This window comes from Nasonia vitripennis (genome assembly GCF_009193385.2).
Source record: "Nasonia vitripennis strain AsymCx chromosome 1 unlocalized genomic scaffold, Nvit_psr_1.1 chr1_random0009, whole genome shotgun sequence".
NCBI lineage: Eukaryota > Metazoa > Arthropoda > Insecta > Hymenoptera > Pteromalidae > Nasonia > Nasonia vitripennis.
Genome location: NW_022279596.1, coordinates 215,412 through 238,517, shown reverse-complemented (window position 1 = coordinate 238,517; position 23,106 = coordinate 215,412). Strand labels below are relative to the sequence as shown.

Genomic DNA, 23,106 nt, shown 5'->3' with positions numbered 1-23,106 from the left:
AGAGACAGCGCGACGCGTCCCCTCCTGCCTCGTTCTACTGGTGTAAGTAGAAACAGTCGTTTCGATTGCGTCCATATAGATCTACAGACTTCTGCAGCGCGTCAACGCGACCCCATACCAAAACACTCTCCCCCCCCCCCTCTTCTGAGGGCATTATATGCAAGTCATAGAAGAACAGCCGGTGCCTAAAACAAAGTTGCGTCGAAATATATAATCGAGCCAGAAGAGAAAAAAGAGAGACAACACGGCCGCCAGGCGTCCAAACAAGCCGAAGACCCTGACCATTGAACCCTGTGCTTCCCCTTCTGCCCTCTTCTCGCTCTCGAGGTTACGGCGCGCATAAAACGCGGCAGCTCGCGTCCGCACAATGTATACGGCGTCGGCTGCGCAACAAAATAACAAAAGTAACGAGCCAGGAAAATGGCAAAACGCTCGATGCCTCTTTCTCTCTCGCGCGCCTTGGCATTGTGCGTGCGGCACACAGCGCACACTTCTCGCTAAGCAGACGACGCGAAGAAGAAGATGAAGAAGTGATGGAGGGGGCACTCGCCGGAGAGGGGGAAAAGAAGGGCGCGCGACTCGTCGTACATATATCGAGCAGCGCTTCGGGGAAGAAGGGGCAATAACCAGCGTCGTCGGCGCGGCAGACTGGCTGCAGCCCTCCTGTTTGTAAACACAGCCGCGCTACCTACTTTCCGATGCAAGCGAGGCCCCGGCTGCGCCGCTGCTGTCTCGCTCTTGCACATCATATGCGCCTGTTTTCGAAGCGACGGCGCCAGCTCATCCTCGCTATCCGCTTTTCTCTCGCTGCTGCTGCTGCCGCTGCATCAAAAAGCAGAGCGCGCAGCTGTCCACGCTCGTCTCGCTCGCTCCACGCTGTATACGAGTGTCCCTGTTTCCCCGTCTGGCCTGCTCGTGTAACTGCGCAGTAGCGCGGCCAAAAATTTTCCGAGCCTGTTAGCTTTCCGACTCTCTCCCGGCCACGACATGCCGAATATGCGCCGTGATTTCGCGCGAAATCAGACTGCGTGTATTCTCCCTCACTCCGACTCTCTTTTTTACGTGCTCCAAACGTTTTGTCCTCATTTTTAACCTGCGAGCCCAGTTTTTGCGCAATTTGCTCCACCAGCTCGCGATTCACCTGTCTGTGTGCCTTCGACTTTTGTTTTTTGCAGGCGTACACGCTGCGAATGCGTGGGTTCATTTTTTATTTCTACTCGTCGCGCAGTTTCGTCGATGTAACTCCTCCCTCCGTTTTTTACTCCGGCGCTCGTTGAAAAGGGAGAACCGGCTCGAGCGGAGGATGCGGGACTTGTTGAATTTGGGAAAAAGCGATTTTAATCGGGGGATTTGCAGAGGCGTACAAGGTTTTCGCACGATGATTTTATTGCATTTTCGTCTCTCCTTTTATTTCCCCAGGATTTTCCGCCATGGCTGCCATGTTTCGAACCAACGAGGGGGCTTTCGGAGAGAGGGGGCGAGTGCCATGGAATACATGACGCTTAAACTCTTTCGCTCGTGGCACGATAAAAATTACACGCTCTGCTCTCTCCGTGTAAAATAGTGAAATTTCACTGATTGATAGTGCATATGCGCTAATTTATACAGTGAAAAGTATGCAACTGCCAAATAGTGACTATTCACTGAATGAATTAGTGAAACGGTCACTGCTTAAATCAGTGAAAATGTCGGATTTTAAATCGATTAGAAATGTACACTGAGGAACAAAAAAATTAATTTCTTTCTTTGTTTAATTTATTTTAGACTTATTATTATAAATTTGTATTAATTTGGTATGAATATTCTATTATTTAGAAACAAAGAAATTAAATTAAATTTTTTGTCGGCGGCGGGAATCGATCCTGGGTCATCAGCGTGGTAGTCATGCGTGCTATCCGTTTACCTAAACTGAACTATTACGTTCAAAATTTCAGATCTGATATATTAAGTACTTCAACATGTATAAACTAAAATTAATAACGAATAACGGCAATCCATAAATAATAGCATAGTATACCTCGAGCTTCGGTTTTTATGCGCAGCACATACTTAGAAAGAAAGCAAGCGGAGGTGATAATTTTTCATCTAAAAACAAAACCTCAACTCCACCTACCCCATAAGCACCGAGAGCTCTTCAATTGGAGGTTATATTTTCGAACGATTGCTTCACGAATAAATAAATGCCTCAAGTATGCAGCTATCTAGTACGCTACATAGTTTTTCGTGTCTAGGCGTGAGAATCCCTCGTAAATGCTGTCTAGGTGTTCGGGGTCGGCGATAACGGACTCTAGAAAGTGCGCTCCGTAGATTTTTGTAAAAGGCTTACTTGTAGACGTCATTCTCTAGCTTTATGGAGTTGTAGGAAGGGCGCATCGTTTTGAAAACAAAAAACGGAATCCTAACCTCAAAATAAAAAAAAATTTAATTTACTACTCGAATGGAAATTCGATGTTCGAGAATCAGATTCACTTATTCAAAAGTAAAATTTTCACTTGACAAAATAGTATTTATGTTAGCGTTTCACTGATTAGAATAGTCATATTTTCACTGTTCTAAAAGTTAAATTGAATCTTGGTGTCAAAATAGTGATTTTCTCACCATTTCAACAGTGAAAAATGCGTTCACTGCATAAATAGTGAAGATTTTCACTGTTTTACACGGAGAGAGTGTATAATCGAATTAGAATTTTCGGGCGCGCAAGAGATTGCCGAGGGAAAAAGTTGGGATTGCGATTCGAGAGGATGAATTTAGATGCTAATACTTTGCGAGGCGGTTGGGACGATGAATATTCGATGGGCGATGATAAAAAATTGCATCCAGATATTCTACGATAAATGAAAACAAAAATTATAACGTTTCCATGCGAATATCATAGCAACAGCTCCGACCCGCCACTGTCAAACGCCGTCATCTCTATCACGTCTCCGCTGTAAAATTACACGAAAAATCAAGTGGCGGACAGCACAATATCGAGAGCGTGATGTTGGAGACGTGTAAAGCGTAATTTCGATCGGTGATCTCCCGCCAACCGCGCTCCAACCGCCAGCGCTACTAGGTATATGCCGCCGTGAATCGGGTGTGAGTTACTGGCTGTATCGAACGCCGAAGTAACGGCAGCGGCGGCGGCGGCGGCGGCAGCGACGGCAGCGACGAGGGTGGTCGACGCTTTTCGCTCGGATCCAGGGCCGGACGCAGAGCTTGTAACGTTACATTACCCCGCGCCAGTGCAGCGCTGCGACGAGCTTCTCTTTTTCGCTGCAGCCGATTGAATTTTTCTCTCCCGCGCGTCTCGGATACGTTATGCAACAGTCGTCTTCTTTTACGGATACTCGATTTTCGGTACCGGACAATTTTGAAATTAATGCTTGGAACGAGAATGAGAATTTAAAAAAATTAACTGTTATATAGGCATTATAATATTAGTACTTAGAATTTTTTGAAAGTTGCAGGTTCGATTTTTCATTAATATCGAGTGTTGATCAAGCACAGTAATTGTGATTATTTTTTCAGTAAGCGTATGATTAAATATATTTTGCGTCGTAAAGAGTGATGTTTGCTCACGATACGGTTTCACGATAACGTATTTACCCACAGCAAGAAAAATGAGACATGATTAATCAAAATTAGTCAAAACTTTCGTGTATGCAGCTCGCGTAAGCCCGTCTTCGAGCTTCTGCATAAACGCATATTCCGGCGAGCGCACGCGCCGGCTGACGCATTTTGATTTCAGATGTCCCGAAACGTGTTCCTGCGTGTCATTATCTTGACTTTTTTCATCAACACGAGCCTCCCCTCGCAGCGGGCAAAAAGTATCAGACATATCTCAAATGTGTTCTGCCAGAAGGAGGCCAGGGGTGCAGTTCACCCTATACCGCCACACCATGTCACATCGTAGCCGCAGAATTGTCGTATATTTTAAGTACACCGCAGATTAGATAGAGGATATTCTTGGTATTATGTAAATAGAGGGTTGTATTTCAAGGAACACGAAAATCATAATCGCGTGTGCATGCCGGGAATTAGGGGTTCAAAGCGACATTCATATTTTTGAAGAAAAAAAACGCAATTTGTCTGTTACTACTGAAATTGTTCAAATAGTACACTCGACTTCATATCATTCTATTTGAAGTGCACTTGTTTTTAGAAATGAATACAGCAGTCTGATTGGATATATTCAAGCCGAACGAACTGCGGCTCGCAAATAAAGTAATTTCGGCGACACCCGATAAGTTCATTATCAAAAACTCGAGAGCCCTTCTACCTTGTCGGCTACCCGATCTCTCCTCTTCCTCTCCTTCTCTATATCGAAACACGCGCGGCGACTCCGAAATAGGTACGACAGAACTTGCGCGGCAGAATAAGGAGGCGCAAACGAGGTGCATGCGAAAGAGCGAACGAGGAAAAGAGGGGCCGAATGAGCGGTGCACAAAACGAGCGAGATGAAAAAAAGGAGTGTCTGCGTATAATACGAAAAAAAATTAATCTCCAGCGAAGGAAGCAGAAAGGAAAGCGTGCGCCTCACAGGCGGTGCCGCCGGCCCTGCCCGTCGCGTCGATGGGAATCGCGGGAGATCCCGAGGAAAGTCGCGCGGGGCAAAGGGAGCGTTCGTTCGTTCGCGCGCGCACGCCAGTCAGGGATCAATGGACGCTACCCTACGGGGCACTACACTCGCGCTCCCCCCTCCTGCCCTTCCGCCGCGCCGGCGGCACTTCTTCCCTCCCCGCTCCACGCCACGCACACGTTTTCGTACAACGCTGTAGGTAGATATACGTATGTTCGTACTATACGACTCGAGCGCGTAGTATACTACGTCGTCACTGCTGCAGCTTGACCCCTCCACACGTTCCCTCCCGCCGCCGCATCCCTCTCGCGCCGACGCGTCACTTCCCCTCGCGCGATTCTCGCCCCGCCAGGCCGAATAACGGCGGGAGCCCCCACATCCAGGGTCATCCGGCCAATCGCGGAGCAGCTGCAGTTGGCGCGCGCGGGAAACCGCGCCGCGTCGCTGCAACGTGCCCGGGTGCACGGGCGTGTGTGGCGTCTTCTCTCTCTCTCTCTCTCTCTCTCTCTCTCTCTCTCTCTCTCTCTCTCTCTCTCGCTCCTCGTCGCGGCGCGCCGGTTTCTCGGGCTACGACCCGGAGAGGAGAGCCGAGCGAGCTGCTGCGTATAATGACATTTTCGGGGTGCTCTGAACTCCCTGGGTGTCCTTGTCTCTCCTCGTTTCTCTTACTTCTCTCGTTTTTATTTTGCCATCGGAGAGGAGGAGAGCCGGGCGTATATTGACGATGGCAGACGCTGCCCGCCCCGCGTCTTTGCTGCAGAAAAACAGTTGCTTTTATTCGTAATTCGCTTTTGGTACGACGAGATCGAGTTGCCGGTGAAAAACAAGTTTCGTTTATAGCGCTCGGATTTAAATACCGGGTCGATTCTCTGTTTACTAACGAATCGTTTATAAAAATATGCACGGTTAATTGATTGACAGCAATTTTAAGCGTTGTATACGATATGCAACATCCGCGAATTAGTCGCACACTCGGATATTTTTACTACAGCGGTCCACCGTGTCGAGTGTTCTTCGCGTTTCGTTTAAATGATTTTTAACGATCATTGCAATTAAAATATTTCGGGATATCACGGTCGGTTTGACTGCTTGGCTACTAATATAATTGAATTGTAATACGTATATGATTAGAAATATCACTCATGTTTCGCCGGTTATTTATATATACTAGGAATAAAGGCGCGCTTCGCGCGCTCTTGATTCTATCTCTATCTAATAACACTGGTAGAAAATCTATTATAAGTGTTGTGCGGCACACTAACGTCTGCTAATATTTTATAAGCATGTAACATGTTAATAAATCCCTCAAAACTATTTTTTAATAAATATATTAATAATGCTCAATGTCGTCATCATTGGTTCGAATAGTGAATTTGAAGAAAAGTTCAGTATAAGAGTCAGTGGGTTTGTCTATCGTTACAATGCCATTTATTTGCATTATAAAAAAGCTATACAACTGAAATTTTACACAGATACTTACTATGCTACCTAGAAAACATGTAACCTACATGATTATGATTTAACTGTTTTCATTCATATTTTCACATCGAGGCCCATATGAATTTTTTAATTTAGCGTATCAAATTTTTCTTGCAGACAGTTACACAGAAACTACCATCTCTAGCACATTGTATTTCTGATTTCCAGTGTATTTTTACATGAAAAAAGTGATAAGTATTTTAGCTTTTTTGTCAAGGCATTAATTAGAATTTTGACTTTTAACAGTTGTGAGAGATTTTGAGACCGATACCTGTTACTCCATTTTTGCATTTTTTCTCATTCGAAAACTAACAAGTCTAGAAAGCTCATATTTTGCATATAGATTTCTTTTGTGATCGTGGAAAGATATTTAAAGTTGAATCAACGTTAACTGAAATAATTTTGTGTTCGACTACAACACCCATGATAATTATTTAGTCGTATAGCATGAGTTTGCATTCACATCAGTGTTGTAGTCGAACACAAAAGTATTTCAGTTAACGTTGATTCAACTTTAAATATCTTTCCACAATCACAAAAGTAATCTATATGCATTTATCACTTTCTCCATGTAAAAATATGCTAGAAACCAGAAATACAATGTGCTAGAGATAGTAGTTTCTGCGTAACTGGCTATAAGTAAAATTTGACCTGCTCAATTAAAAAATTCGCATGAGCCTGGATGTGAAAATATGAACGAAAACAGTTTAAAAATCAGAATCATCTAGGTTACATATTTCTAGGTAACATAGGAAGTGGCAGTGTCATATTTTAGTTGTCTAGTAGCCTTTTTACAATTCAAAGAGCATTGTATAATGATAGACTTAAACTTACTGACTCGGATACTGAACTTTTTTTTAAATTCACCTCTCAAACCTCACCGGGGCGACTTTCGGCACAGAGACACAGTATATCTTCAAACTCTTTATTCTTTTAATTGAACTTCTCACTGACATTTAAAAAAAAACTAAATAATATTCACACACTTTATTACTACTTCAAATAGGGTTAGGGATAATACTACACACTCTTAGTAATGATTAATTTTTACTAAAATTTCTTGCTAGTTATATTACATATATTTTATCTGTTATCAAGGTTTCCACATTTCATTTTAAACACCTTAAACATTTCTACCAGGGTTATGAGTTATGACTGTTTTGAGGGTTATGAATTTAAAGCGTGGTTCTGATCTCGTTGCCTAGGCAACCAACCAGCAACCAATTAGAATCACGTATTAAATGCTTCACAACAAAGGCCATCATTTTTTTAAGAGAGGACATCGAGTCCATAGACCATATAATGGAAAATGAGAGAAGAGATAAAACGAGCGGGCCAGCCGTTCAACGTCTGGATGTTTACGTCCTCCGGTTTTTAATTTCGTGAAGTAAAGGACTCTTCTCTCCCCGACTTTTTTCCCCGCCCCCCGCTTTATTTGCTCGGCGTCCTTTATTTTCCCATCCATTTTTTCCGCAATATTCACTTTTCCACTTTTCTCATTTTCGCCAGATCGATCCAGCTCGAGAATCTGGTATGCTCTCTCCCTCCATCGCCGTCCATTGACGCTTCTCTGTCTTGCGAGCGTTTGTTTTTCGTCCTCAATGAATTTCCCATTATTCTTCAGCCGCCTTTTCAAGTCTGGCCTCCCCTCTTCATTATTACACTCGCGTGTATAGTGCGACTTTTCCATTCCACACACTCGCGCGCTTTTTCTTCTTCGCGCCTTTTCCGCTAGTTATTTTTCTCGCTCTCCGCCCATACTCCCGCTCGTTCTCCATCCGTTTTGACAAGCTCTTTTTACAACTTCTTATAGGCCGCGCGAGGCGTCACAATTCGCTGCGCGTCGATCTCCGCCGTAGAAATTTAACGAAGCGACGATAATTAAGACAGGAAACTATATCCTCCGACGAACGCATCTTACCGGTCCGGTGTGCGCGAAATTTCATTTTATTATACGCGCGCACGGGCGGTGCTGCTGCTGTCGGACCGGGAGAAAAAGTTTATGCACAAGCGACGAAGAGTAGAGTAAACGAGAAAGAGAGCGAAGAAGGGGAGGCGAAAAGGCGAAGGCACTGACTCGCGCGCGACGTATAGTGTTTGGGGCGCCGTTGGAGCATACATATACCATCGGAGGTTTTCGAGGATAGCACTCTTCCATAGCGCATATACATTTCAGAAACAAGAAGCCTCGCTCCCTCAACGCCGCTGAATATGGAGGGGCAGTGTTTTCGCAAAGTTAATCTCGATTTAACGTCTTAGTGGAGAAATTATTTTTGGGGGGCGAACGAAACAGAGAGACTATTAAGACTCTACGTTCCCATGCGACTCTACATCTTTTTTTTCGTGGTGCGCTGTATTATAGTGTTTGAAAGTAGCGTAGTATGTGTATGAGCGTAGTATCAGTTTGGGCTCGATTTCACTTTTTATCAGACACTCCCTTCCAGTACGGATGGAACTGAAGGTGGAAGTATTTCTAGGGATGAAAATTTAGGGGACCTCTTCAAACTTTTTGCATTTGCAGACTACGAGGTATTCTCAGTTTCCATCGAGAGCGTTTTAGTCAGTTTCCTTTTCTCTACTGCGATGTATAAAATATTTGATGAGTTCGCCTGATGATGCGATTTTGCAAGATTAATCAAAGTTTTTCTCGTAGTTCTGACATTTTTATTTTCAACAAATGTGTTCTAATTTTGAGAGTACAGCAAAAAGTGTTTGGATACAGTTTTTCCAGGCACTGTTATGCATACATGCAGCGCGTCGGCAAAAAAAAATTAAAAACATATTGAAGTGTTATCAGTTTTTACACGTACGTATGCATGGTGATCTAGTTCACGGATGTTTCTTTCCATTGTTCCATTTAAGAGGTGGACAAAAAGGAATTACCACAATGGAAAGAGTTGTTTATTAATTATTCATGAGATGATTGTTATTGAGCTTACTTAAGAAGAAAATGTTAGTAATGGTGTTCTGATTACGAAAAGTAAAAAATAAACAAAAGCTGCGCATATTTGCATTTTTTATCATGGATGTTGCGTCATTGCTTCATTATTATGTAATTTCAGCATCCGACAGCAAAAAATGTACGTAATAGTAGCTGAAAGTGATGATTTTTTTAAATGTTTGAAGATAATCAACTGTGTACGCAGATTCACCAGATATACCTATACTATATCCTTAGTTATTTTTATATCATTTGGCGGGAAAGGAATATTTCTGGCCACCAGATGGCAGGAGCTAATGGGCGATCGGTTTCTCTGCTGATCGAGTAGAATTCTTCTTTGAACTTATACTTTGCATAACCTGAGGCATCACCTTTACATAAACCTTTTTCCTTAACGCGAAAGATTTCGTACAATAATTCGACGCATTAAATGCGTTGTTCATAAAATAAATCAAATGTATTTTTCTTATTTATTCATGTCATTCAAGAGACAACTTTATACAGAACAAATTCTGACCACACGTCATTTATGTATATGCATTCTTGAAGCTGTCTTTTATAAATTCCAAATATTGTTTTTCCGTGAAAATATTTCTAAAAATAATTGATGTACCGATTTGTGTTTCAAAAATAAGGCATATCAATTCTCCAAAATTCAATTGGTTCTAAGTGAGTGTATGGTTGAATTACATACCAAAGAGCCGATTATATTAATCCGAATGAAAAGAAAACAGAATTGTTGAAAATGGCTGAAAAGTAGCAACATTCCGACATTTGACGACCTTACCCTATTTTAAATTGCTTAGAATATTTGACAGAAACAAGCATTTTAAACGATTTTGTTTAAATTGAAGCTCTTATGCACATTTGTAGCTTAAAGTTGGAGAAAAATGAATGCCCCGCTAGTAACTAATTAATCAGCGTGTAATATAGACTACTTTTTTGTAATAATGGTGATTGGCTTGTAACTTTTTGTTGGTATTTTGAATATCCTTATACCTAAGCCTTTTTTTGAGAAAGCTATTAAAGATCAACCATCTATAAAGGAAAAACTGCGATTAGACTTAAATTGAAGCTCTAAGAGCTAACTTCAGAATGTTAGCAAAGAATATTATTTAATAATTGAACAAATTAGTTTCTACGCGCTTATAGCGCGTATTGCTTAGAATATAGTCATCTACAAAAGGCAGATAGCCATTTCTTAGTATCTAATTGAAGTGTTCCAACCGCAATTTAAAGCATTATAGGTAAGCAACTTCAAAGTGTCATCCGTGCATTGATGCGCAGGTTGGAAGATCAGTACTAAATAAAGGAGAATCATAAACAGTATCATTGACTTTTTTGAAAAAGCACTGAATTTGTAAATTTTAACGCTAAAATTGAAAGCGCGAAAAGCGTGCATAAATGTAACGTGTATGTACCACCAATTATTAACAATTATATTAACAATTATTTGAATAAAAAATTTATATAATAAGAAAAGACATACATGTATCATAACAACAATTACTAATAAATAGAAATCAACTTAAAACTACTATTTACGCAAATATTTGTGATATATTATTAAAACGTATGTGTTAAAAGAGCAAAGGCACATAATACCATGCGCCGCGTATACAGGCTGTCGATTGCAGGGCGCCTCAACCCTCTAAGTGTCATCCATCCCAAATTTTAAAAATGTTGACAGGATCTCTCATAGTCTTATTCTCTTTCTGATTATCATAGTCTTTTGCTAAGAAAGTTTCTCCTTTAGTAAAATAATTGAGAGTCAATAGTATATTGTGCAACTAGGGGGGGGGGGAAGGGCTATTTCTAACGAGGGTGAGATTTGAGCACGAATTCGAGTCGAGGGTGCCGCACGAGACAAGTAATATTTTATCTATTGAAACTATAAAAAGTTGGAGGAAGTTACGTGCCAAAGAATTGGCAGCGATTTTTTTCTTCTTCCTCTCTTTTCGATGTGTTTTTGCGGTTTGTTTTCGAATGCGCGATGTCGATGAATGGACGGTCGAGGAAAGATAGACTTTATTCTTATTTACGCGGCTTTACTTATTACTGAAGTGTAGAGCTAGAGATTTTGTGTATTAGGTGTATTATTTTTTCTCTATTTTTCTCTTTAGAAGATGTGAATGTTTTTCAGGGAATTGATGTATGTTGATTATAAAATAAATGGTTGAAAATTGTTAGCGATATTATTTTATTAATATTTTGTCAAACTATATTTCTCGTTATATTGACAAATGTAAGCATATGAGCAATATTATATTTTCTTATAGTCAATAGAACTATTTTGTCAATATACTTATCCTATCGAATACTATTTTTAAAGAGGTTCCTATTCGTATTCATATTTTATTAATATTTTGTCAAATTATGTTCTTACACGAATACTTACATTTAATAGCAACAATATTGTATGTATAATATTTTGTCGATCTATACTTATCCTACTTATTACAATCGCAAACGGCTAATCTGTTTTAATACCGATTTTGTAGAGCTAGATCGGCGACGTTGGCTATGCGGTTGTTGGGAGACGCTTGGACTGAATGAAGTTTGGCTTGTGTCGTTAGAGATGGAAGAGTCGTTGAAGATGACGATGCTTCGGTTGGGGTTATTTGCTGTCAGTCGCTGAGGGTGCATTGGACGGTAAGAAGTTCGGCTGGTGTCGAAAGAGGTAGAAGAGACGTGGAAGGTGGAAATGCTTCGGTTGGAGGTACTTGGGGAATGGATTGTGGATTGGTTAAAAGAGCGAACATTTTCTTTGAATCGAATATGGTGGCGGATTTTTCGGCGTAGTGGTCGTAGTGGTTAATGTTTTTAAATATATGCGAAATTTAAGCGTTCTACTTATAATAGTTTTTAAATGAGCCATAATAAAATTGTGAAAAAAGTAATCGAAATCATTAAGAATTTGATTTTGCTTTCTTTTAAAAACTATCATACGTAGAGGGCTAAAATGTTGCATCTTAATTTGTACTAATTTAATATATTGAGTTGAATTCATTCAAGCTGATATGATTTTGACTCTCATGTATAAACCTACCTGAATATTTTGGCGAAAAGCCGAACAAAGACGGTTAAGTCAAAACTGACATGGCAGTCTATTTTTAAATAATCTAACAAGTCTCTATGCAAAAGACATCAAACTTCAATATCATGGATTTAGCATGATTATGAGAGATTTCGCCGTTGATAGTAACTGGCTCGCATACTGATGAAAGTGAAATATCTGTGCAAGTCACTCATTAATGCGCACCTTAAAAATTATATTTACCCTTCAAAAAACATTCTAGATGAATTAATACGGTACACTAAGACTTTTTGTCTAATTTAAATGCGAAAAGTAGTAACAAGCGTCCGATTGTAACTATTTTCTATTTTTCACTTCACTTGCAAGTTCTTGCGCAGTGCGAAGTATTTAAAAATCTGTCGAAAATGGCGCGTCTATTGGGCAGTCACGTAAAAACTGTGTAACTTTTGTACCAAGGTATAAGTTAAAGTATTTCTGGTAAGTACGTATCTTAAACTGGCGTAGATATACTTTTGCGTACAATAGTTGTACGTGAATACAGACTGTGTGCGCATTTTGTTTTCCAAGAAAAGATGATTCATAAAATATTAATATAATTATATAGGTACACATCCTCAGTTATATGTTGTGAGTATAGCTTCCGTGTACATGCAGTCTTATTTAGGTATCATTGATTCGTTTTTCTACCGTTCCTCGAAGCGCGGATTCCGTTGAACAGAGCAACATCGATCACCTTTATAAATTAACTAGTTATCTTACAATGTTGGCTCCAAGTAGATATAAGTCGTTCTACGAGAAGTCGGACACTTTGCGGTCGAAAAATCGAGCTCTTGAAATGTTGAAGGCACACTCACCAGACCAAGTTTTTTTTACATAAGCTTGGACATACAATATCAAAGATCAAGATTAAGATTTCGGGCTTAGCTGTTCATTAATAAAGGCTATTTTTGGCAATTCGTTATTGGCCCGTAACTTTTTGTTGGCATATAGGGTTTGAAGGTGGCATCCATGTTTTTTACATATTGTATGCCCAAGTGCATGTAAAAAGCTTGGCCTAGTGAGTGTGCTGTAAAAATTGCAAGAGCTCGATTTTTCGACTGCAAAGTGTCCGGCTTCTCGTAAAATGGCTCATATATTCCTTTCATTATAAACACTTCATAAACTACTAGACCTACTGCATCAGCTCTATATATTTCAGTACGTATAGAAGATGAATAACACGTCGTCGAAAATACGTTACTCACGCAGAAGTATAAAAAAAGAACATCCACGTCCAGAATGTAGGCCTAACCAGATCTGAAAATTTACGTACAAATTAGATCCCCGGCGTTCAACGTGTACATCTCGGATCACTCGGATTCCACGCATGCAGCCGTCCTCAAATGGAGCAAAACGTGTAACTTTTTCTAGACCAGCGCGGATAATGCGAAAATTCGTGACTGTTGGCACGCGGGCAATTTGAATCCATCCCGTTACAGCCCTATTTTCGTGGAACGCATACAGATAGCCGAGAAGCAGCATAGCTATGTATGGTTCGGCAAAAGAAGGAGAAGAAGAAGAAGACTTTAGGATGAGCGGAATGATCGATGGTCTGGCGATATTGCCAACGACATATGAAGTAGCATCAGGCTGCTTTGGCAGCCGCTCCTGCACAATGGGGCGCGCGCACTGTTTCTCTCTTTCTCCCGCCACCCTCGACGGGCGCATCCCTATTACATTTTTTTTCGTTCTTAATACGCATTATCGACACGCGCTTCCCGCCGCCGAAAGAATAAGAGCTCAAACAGCAAAGTGCTCTCAGCGCGACGAGAGGAGAATTAACGAGCGCCGCGAGCAAACTTCCTTCATTTTCCCTTAATTTTTTTCTCTCGTCCGGTTTCCCGGGTCTTATATTACCGATTACGCCTGCTTCCAGCGATGCGCCGCAAACTTTTGTTTGCGGGACACTTATTGTACTTTTCCCGTGTGTGTGTGTGTCGCGCGTTATTTTATACGTGAACGTCTCTGTAGACTTTTGGGGGAAGTTCTCGGTCAAGCCTCGTCATTTTTCACGGAAGCGAGCTTTTTTGTGTGCGCGGGACGATACAGCTGCGCGCGTATATAATACGAATGTGTGTATGTATAAGCGAACCGTCGCTTTTTTATACGAATATACACACGCACACACGAGGCATCGCAGGATTGATGATCGGCCAGGGCGAAACAAGGCCGGCAGCTGGTTTTTCCCAACGAGCAAATTTTCCGGAATCTTTTTCTCTTCTTTTTCTCGGGTGATCCGTCTCCCTTCGGTATAATAACGCGCGGGAAATTCACGGAATAATCTGCGTGTGCCAGGGTAGTTAGAGGACGCTCGAATTAAAAGTAAAACTCGCATTTGGCGGCTGCAAGCTGCTGGAAGCGCTGAATTATAGAATATCCCGAGGAGGTGGCACAGTCGGTCCTCCTTTTTTGCAGCCGCAGCCGTCTCCCTGCACGCCGTCCGTCGCTCTCGCTTTTCTCGCTTTTCCCGGCGGCGGGGCTTACTTTCGGAATTTGGTAATGAATCGAATTCGAAGTGGCGTATTCCGCTCACGCGCTGAGTTATGCGTTTTCCACGAGGAAATTTACGAGCGCGTCGTTATGAGCCGAGAAGGTGCGGATGGACGTGCGAAGGAGGGCGAATTGCTCTCTTTCTCCATAGCGATTCCTTGGGAAAAATATATAACTCGCCGTTTCGAATCGCATCCTCAATGTGTTTTCCGCGCCTGGTATTTTGCGATTTCGGGACAAATTGCCTCCCACGCATACTGTGCTCGATTTCTCAGAGGTGTGATTAACAATTCGTTCGTCGTCAATTAATTCGCAAAGTCACGCGTGCGTTTTCCCTCCCAAGATGCGCCAACACAGTGGGCTGCAGTTTAGCGGGCGAGCGGCGTCAATCGCGGCTCGTTAAAAATACGTCGGTGGCGGCGAGCGATCGGCTTCTTTGATCTAGCTCAAAGGTGCGCGCCGGCCACTTAGAGCCGCTCGCGCTAATAGACGCGCGAAAATCAAAATGGCGTTAGGGGCGCGCGCGTAAAATGGTAGACGCGCGTCGGCACGTCGGCAGCGGCGGGAAAATCGAGTGCCTCGCGTCGAGTGGCTTTGAGGAACTTCGGAAAGCGAGAGCGGGAGAGAGAGACGAGCGAAGGGCGCCGCGGGACATCAAGAGGTGGAAGTCGCACGCAAGGGACAAAGACTGTGTACGCGTTGGGCGGCGGCGGCGGCGACGGCGACGGCGACGCAGGGGGTGGAGAAGGGTACATAAGTTTGATGCAAAGGGAGAGGAAAACGTGATCGGCGTACGACTCGCATAGGCGTGTGTATAGAGAGTTGAGGGTCCGCCGCCGATCGGCGAAAGCAAGACGGAAAGTCCGCTTTCATTCCGCTGAGCTACTATCTGATCAGAGAGGCCTCTCACGAATCGAGTGATTTATTCCTGCTCATTCCTCGGGATTATTATACACATATAGCCAGCTGCTTCCCGACGCTCGACTCCCCGAGAGCCAAGGAAAGCATGCGCGTACGTACGTCAATGAGTCATAAAAGCGGGATCTTTTGCTCCTCCGTATATGTCCTGGACTCCCACTCTCTTTCTCTCTCTCTCTCTCTCTCTCTCTCTCTCTCTCTCTCTCTCTCTCTCTCTCTCTCTCTCTCTGGTCGACAACCACCCCGAGATCGGCTCTTGCCATCCTCCGCCGACTGCCCTGTCGACTGCTCCGATGCCACTGATATCCGCCCGTACAAGCCCGTCAATGGCTTCATAAACACGTCCGAGCTCCTCCTCGTTCGCCCAGAATGTAGCGGAGAACGGACGATCCACCCCCGCGGGTTATTGTTACTTTACTGTGTGCTCGACATCTTATTTCGACCTCGTAAATGCGTTAATTTTTCCGTTGCCACTGATGCCTCCACCCGTTGAGAGTATTGGAACTTTAGTTACAGCACGACAGCATACCTGTGCATCTTTCGTAGTGTATTAGGACATTTTCCTCAATCCGTCGATTTTCGAGGTCAGCAGATGACGAATTTCCGAAATAGGAGAACACAGGCCGATTCTTTTTTGTTTATTAATTTATACAATGTTTGAAAAACCATTCGATTTTTCGTTCTTGGACAACTTTTACACAACAGCATTATGTTATTATTAATGGTAGAAATGCTGAAATATAATAGTGTTATAAACGTTTTAACTTAGCACCTACACCTGCAAAATTATATCGATAAGTAAGTGTTTCTAGATAAAAAGATTTTCAGCATTATTTTTGCTTATTTTTAATCCGTGAACAGTAAAATTGGAGGATTATTGACTTCAGACTTTTTATTAAAAATAAGTCATCCCTCAAAGTTACAGGATTATAATGTATATACATCCTCATGATTAGACATTTTTAGCTATAAAGAACATACGACCGCTTACTCTTCCAGTTCATATACAACGCGAGATTGAAAAATATTAATTATCTCAGCCTATTTACTTCGCCGAGGGGCTACAAAAGAGAGTATAGACTCGCATTCGCGCCTGTATCGTGAAAAAAGCTTCGATAAAAACGAGTAATGGCCCCGTCGTTTGGTCAAAGATATAAATCAGCAAAGGCGGAGAAAAGGCGGAGAAAAGGCGAGGGAGATCGCATAAAATTTTGACGCTGCTGTAATTCGGCGCGAGCCTCCTTTTTTTCATCGTACGAGACACCCGAGCGCCTGAAAATTTCAAGGTCACGCTTCGAAGTTCCATCCCCCTCGTGTCCGTATGAAGATAGAATCGAGGGAGTAGAGGTGACCTTATGGTCGCATGGCTCGTTCGATTTTGCGCGCCCAGACATTTTTCGCCGAAATCGCCATAAAAAAGCGGATTTTACTTTTCGCCGTATCGAGCGCCAGAGGAAAAAGTGGGAAAGCCGAGAGATTCCGTGCGATACGCTGGGGGCTGAAAGTTAACTTTGCTATAAGGCGTTGTAATACTGTACTAGACTACTGGTCATTTCGAGGGAATATAGAACTGGTTGCCCATTATAAGGGGAGTACGCAGCAGTTAAATTTTTATTGAATCGAGTGTCCAATGCAAGATAAAATTTCTCCTGGCGACCCTCATTATTCAGCGTCGATTGTTCCGATAACTTTTTATATGGGATCACGAGTTCGAATGAAATTTAATTCCAAGTCAAAGTTAAACGAGAAACGTTCTTCAACCTTCACAATAAAATCAGTCATGATTAACTGTTTTTATTTCAGACAACAGTATTTTCGTCTGATATCGGTATTCAAATCATCCTAAAACTAATGATCAGCATCGGTAACGACGTGAAAATAATTAGCATTAAGCTACTCCAATCAGCACATCGTAGACGAACTTTGGCGTAAAATTTTCCAGCAAGGGGAAAAAAGTGAAATAAAAACGACTGCAGCAGCCGCAGAGTAGAACTTGTCGGTTGCGTAAAAAGGGGTCGCTCGGGGCTCCGGTTTCACGAAAGGGGAGATAAAAAACAGGTGAAAAGCTGAAAAATGGGTCAGCCCTTGCGCGGTACAACCTCCGCCCGCCGCACAGACACATTGCCGCCGACATCGCTCGCGAATGGAGTAACGGGTGAATGAGAGCACGGAGCGAGCGAAGAGCAGACGATGAAAAAAAGGGAGAAAGAGACACACCGTGTTCCCCAATTGCAAACTGTACGGCGACTCTGTCCGTGCTCGGTGCTCCGAGGGGGGGAAGGGAGAGAGAGTCGGCGTGCCGTGGACGCAGGAGAAAGAAGGAGCGCGCCCGTGATGGGGCGAGAAGAGGGGGCTGCGCAAAAGGCGAGGGGATGAGAGCGAGAGAGAGAGAGAGAGAGAGAGAGAGAGAGAGAGAGAGAGAGAGAGAGAGAGAGAGAGAGAGAGAGAGTTGGCGGTAGAGGGTGAGGCCAGACGGAGGCTATTGATCCGGCAGGATTCACCTCCAACGAGAGCGCTAGTGGGATAGGCTCGGTCTCCAATTTCGCCGGTTTCAATCTCATGCTACTCGCGACGACGCCGACGTTGACGACGACGCTGCCACCGACGCTACTCGTACACACGTATATAATATATACGTATCTCCACAATCGTCCGGCAGCGAGAGAGAAAGAGAGAGAGAGAGAGGAGAGAGAGAGAGCACCCGCACCTATATTCATCGACCGGCACACGGCTTCTTCGGCATTTTTAATTAATTCGCGCGAGCACCATCCCGCAACCACTGCGGCCTCTTCGGGAAATTGAATATCGCAACCCCTGTCGCTCTCTCTCTCTCTCTCTCTCTCTCTCTCTGCCTCTGTCATCGAAACGTCATCCGCGGAGAGGGAGAGCGAACGTTTTTTTGCACTTTAGTTTTCGCGCCTGGTATAGTGTACGCGTATATACATAGTACCGCGTCTGTTCCGTCAGAGTTCGATTTAATGTTTTGTGTATACAGCCGGCTCGGGGAGCACGTTACATCGAGCTTTTCAAGGGGACGTTGAACCGTCGCGCCGCCGTGCGATTTTCGTCGGGGGAGTCTGTCTTTATTGTAATGCTTTCAAAGCAATTATTTCGATGCGTTGTTCTGTTTTTAATTAACTTATTTAATATTTTACGTGAATTCACGATTTAATTTTTCATTTTTTCATCATTTTTTTTCTGACTTCTCCCTGGTAGAAATCGGAATAGTTTCAATGGCCAGCAAACTAGTTTATGACTAAGATTAAGGGGGCATACCACCTTTGAAATTAAAATCAAAAATTTTCATTAAAAATGTATAAATACTTATATAAATGAACCAAATTTTTATTACTATTCTTAGACATAATTACCTTTATTTTGATGGTTTTAGACCTTCTATATACCTCTATAATACCTACGTATAGTAGGGAGTCCATAATTCACTTACCGTAAGATTCCAAAGGAACAAATGGCCCAAATGAGCTCTAACTCCAGGATATTGTTTAAAAGTATATTAGTTATGGCATGAATGAGGGGATTTGGTTTAAATTTCATAGAAAAAGTTTTATGAGCATATTACTGATTTTTTTATCAATTTTTGATTAATTTTAAAATAACTATCATGTAACTTTTTTTCTTAATGAAAATTTTTTATTTTAATTTTAAAGGTGGTGTGCCCCCTTAATGCGAGAAAAATGTACTATTAAAATTGGTCAAAAATTACGTAGGACATGGGCATTTTCAATATAGGAAATCGATGTTATTTTTGGTTAAATATGAAATAGCCAGGAATTGCAAATGTAGAAAAGGCATGATTATGACCCTCGTTTAAATGCCCAGTAAATGCCAAAGACATTTTTTTTTTAAATAACGAGCATTTTCTGCCTAATTTTTGGTGAATTTTTTGTGTAATTAAAAGCACCTAATACCACTATTTTTCTGTTCAATAATATCCGTAACGTCACAATTAAGGTGACGCCGAAGCAAAAAAGAAAGAGTCGTGCAGCTCAGTAGGTAATTGAGTGCGTGGTAAGGTAGTTCAAAAATGGTAATTAAAAACAAATCTACATTACCGACTTATTGTCGAAAACCCTATGCAGAATAAGACAGTAGCGCCCTACGTTTTATGGATGCACAGAAAACTATTTTCATCGTCATGAACGATCTACCACAAAATCACCGTGATTTTCTGAGCTTGTTCTCGTTGCCTTGAATTACTGGGTAATTCATACACCATCAAACAATTTTTCAAGCAAGAACTCAGTATAAAAACTGAACGAAAATGGCTTTTTTTTTAATTCTGAGCCAATTATGAATTTTGTTATAACTAAGCGTGAAATGCAATGCATAAAAAATATATTATTTTTTATTTGTAAAAAAATTTTAATTTGATTATATAATATTAGGAATAAACGTATAGATAATCATAAACGTTTCAGAAGAACAATAGTTTGTTAACTAAGTTTTCTGCGTATCTTCGTCAATAGACTAATTTGTATAAACTATTGTATCCGTCAAGGCCTTTTTTAGTAATAATAATATAGTTTGATGATAAAACAACTTTTATATAAGATTTTCTATTACGACGCAATCACAAGAATACATTAAAAAATGTAACTAAGAATCATAATTTTGTAATTAAAAAACATTGATATTCGCTTACACATTGCATTTATCGCTTAGTTGTGGTGACGCATCAACAAGTCGGTGTCAGTCTTTGCTTTGTTTTGTCTCTCGATTATGTCGGAGGAAATAGTTTTTTATATAAACAGATCAACATTGTTGATGGAATTATTATGTATGATTAATGGACTTTCTTACTATCGTTTCTCAAATTGTCATTGTATATTTGTCACAAATCATTCTTTTCATATCCTCTCAAATGAACGCTTCTTCGTAACACATATTACGGAGATCTATGTTGTATGAAGGTGCTTTTTTCTTGTAAAGGAGCATCAAATAATGCCGAGAGCATTAGAGTCGTTCACACAAAGTGTGCCCACAAGACTTAAGAATGAGTTATTCTATAATTATATTGAACTATTTAAATATCAAAGAAATGTTATCGGATTATGAATTTTAAGTTTTGCATCAACTGAAAGTTAAATTAATATTGTAGAAGCTTATATTATTTACTAATGGATATGTGTCTAGTGTGAAACTACTCAGCTAATTTTGCTATAAATTCCGATTAGGGCCTTTATTTTTCTGTACGATGGTGCCGTTAATATTACAAAATAACCAAACGGCAAGCCAAACTGCAAAGGTTGATTTTTTTTGATAGCAAAAAAGTGCGGTCTACGTTCGAACGTCATTGTTATTTATAATTCTAATGATACATATACATTGTAAACGTTTGAAACCATTCAAATTGTTTGCTTGGTGTGAGAATATTTCGTGAGTCGGCTTATTTTTGTTTGCCGACAATCACATCAATATTTCTAAATTACACCGAAATCGATCACAGTTTCTTTTCAAAAATAACATTTATTATAAATATATTACAACCGTTACTGCTTATAGATGCACGAGCATCTGCGCAAAACACAGTCTTTGATTAGCTAAGAGCTATATAAAGATCTGAACCTAGTTACTTTGCAACTTGGTTTTATAGAAAATAAGACAAATTATTGTACAATATAAATTCAAGAACATCTGAGCACAGCAGTCTTTGATTAGCTAAAAGCTATATAAAGATCTTATATTAGTTGTTTTGCAACTTGTTTATATGTATAGAAAATAAGACAAATATACAATAACAATTTGAGAAACGATAGTAAGAAAGTCCATAAATCATACATAATAATTCCATCAACAATGTTGATCTGTTTATATAAAAAACTATTTTCTCCGACATAATCGAGAGACAAAACAAAGCAAAGACTGACACCGACTTGTTGATGCGTCACCACAACTAAGCGATAAATGCAATGTATAAGCGAATATCAATGTTTTTTAATTACAAAATTATGATTCTTAGTTACATTTTTTAATGTATTCTTGTGATTGCGTCGTAATAGAAAATCTTATATAAAAGTTGTTTTATCATCAAACTATATTATTATTACTAAAAAAGGCCTTGACGGATACAATAGTTTATACAAATTAGTCTATTGACGAAGATACGCAGAAAACTTAGTTAACAAACTATTGTTCTTCTGAAACGTTTATGTTTATCTATACGTTTATTCCTAATATTATATAATCAAATTAAAATTTTTTTACAAATAAAAAATAATATATTTTTTATGCATTGCATTTCACGCTTAGTTATAACAAAATTCATAATTGGCTCAGAATTAAAAAAAAAAGCCATTTTCGTTCAGTTTTTATACTGAGTTATTGCTTGAAAAATTGTTTGATGGTGTATGAATTACCCAGTAATTCAAGGCAACGAGAACAAGCTCAGAAAATCACGGTGATTTTGTGGTAGATCATTCATGACAGTGAAAATAGTTTTCTGTGCATCCATAAAACGTAGGGCGCTACTGTCTTATTCTGCATAGGGTTTTCGACAATAAGTACAGTCGGTAATGCAGATTTGTTTTTAATTGCCATTTTTGAACTACCTTACCACGCACTCAATTACCTACTGAGCTGTACGACTCTTTCTTTTTTACTTCGGCGTCACCTTATCAGCAGGATCCTCCAAATATTGTCGATATCTTCTCATTGTACTTTATTTTATCACTTTTCAAGAACAACCCATACAAGAAAATAAAAACAAACAAACCGTATTTTCTAACTGTAAAAATGAACACTTCTTTTTGACAGGTATATCCTTAAAATGAGGTCGATATCCCCTTAATATATCAGTTGTTTTTTAATTTTTAAGAGATTTTTAAAGCAACATGTACAAACATTATTTATTTTACACTATTGTGTAGTAATAGCACTAAATTATATTTTTATTCATTTATTTATTTTAGTTGAACAAGGCTCGGACAAAGCAGGTATCTCGACAAGAAGCAATGACGTAAACGATCATGAAAACCTTACAGAACCAGAATCATCGCCACGAAAAGAATTGTCTCCAGTGCTAAGTGGTTCAAAACATCACCGTAGAGCTAAAAAAAGAACAAGTACTGAAATGAGCAGAACCTCAAAGAAATTACAAAATAGAAGTAATGTGGAAAGAGTAAGAAAGAACCACAATCAAAAAAGAAAAAAAATTAAAAGAAATTAGTTGATTATGATTCAGATGATTTTAAGACTATTATAACAAATAAGAAGAAATATGAAGTATGGGCGCAAACTGAAGAGGAATCATCGAAACCGGTATAAAAATCGTCATATATGTGTATGCTTTTTTGATGCTTTAATGGTCACATTTATTTTTGAATTATAATATTATAGGAGAAAATGATACATTTGCGGTATGGAGTCTCTTTGCGGTACAAAGTATGGGGCAAAATACGAGATCAACCGTCGCCTTCACTCTTCTGTCGAAGGTTAGCTCATGCTCTATGGGGAACATACACTTTGATAAACCGAGCAATCGACTTGGAAAAAATTAAAGATAAAATGTTAGATGGTCGGGAGAGTCCACGAAAGCAGCTTACGCCTGTTAAAAGTACCGTGGTAAAAAGTAAAGAAATAAAGTATTTATATATGTTTTAGAGAAATAATGTTAACAGTTTT

General features: G+C 40.5%; 2 protein-coding genes across 3 annotated transcripts in view; one reads left to right on the top strand and one right to left on the bottom strand.

Annotated features, from left to right (window-relative positions):
* LOC100115534 (3-phosphoinositide-dependent protein kinase 1) overlaps positions 1-23,106 on the bottom strand; it is a 212,367-nt gene that overhangs the window by 150,639 nt on the left and 38,622 nt on the right. The window lies entirely within an intron of this gene.
* The window catches only part of LOC107981405, a 130,160-nt gene that overhangs the window by 106,370 nt on the left and 684 nt on the right, over positions 1-23,106 (top strand). Inside the window, exons 1-3 of one of the 2 annotated variants that reach the window (XM_016987279.3) lie at positions 11,487-11,633; positions 22,395-22,743; positions 22,822-23,053. In XM_016987279.3, coding sequence (XP_016842768.1) covers positions 22,828-23,053 — 226 coding nt within the window. In that variant the 5' untranslated portion in view covers positions 11,487-11,633; positions 22,395-22,743; positions 22,822-22,827. Of the gene's footprint in view, positions 1-11,486; positions 11,634-22,394; positions 22,744-22,821; positions 23,054-23,106 lie in introns of those variants that run through there. The other variant, XM_031933278.2, reaches the window with a different exon arrangement.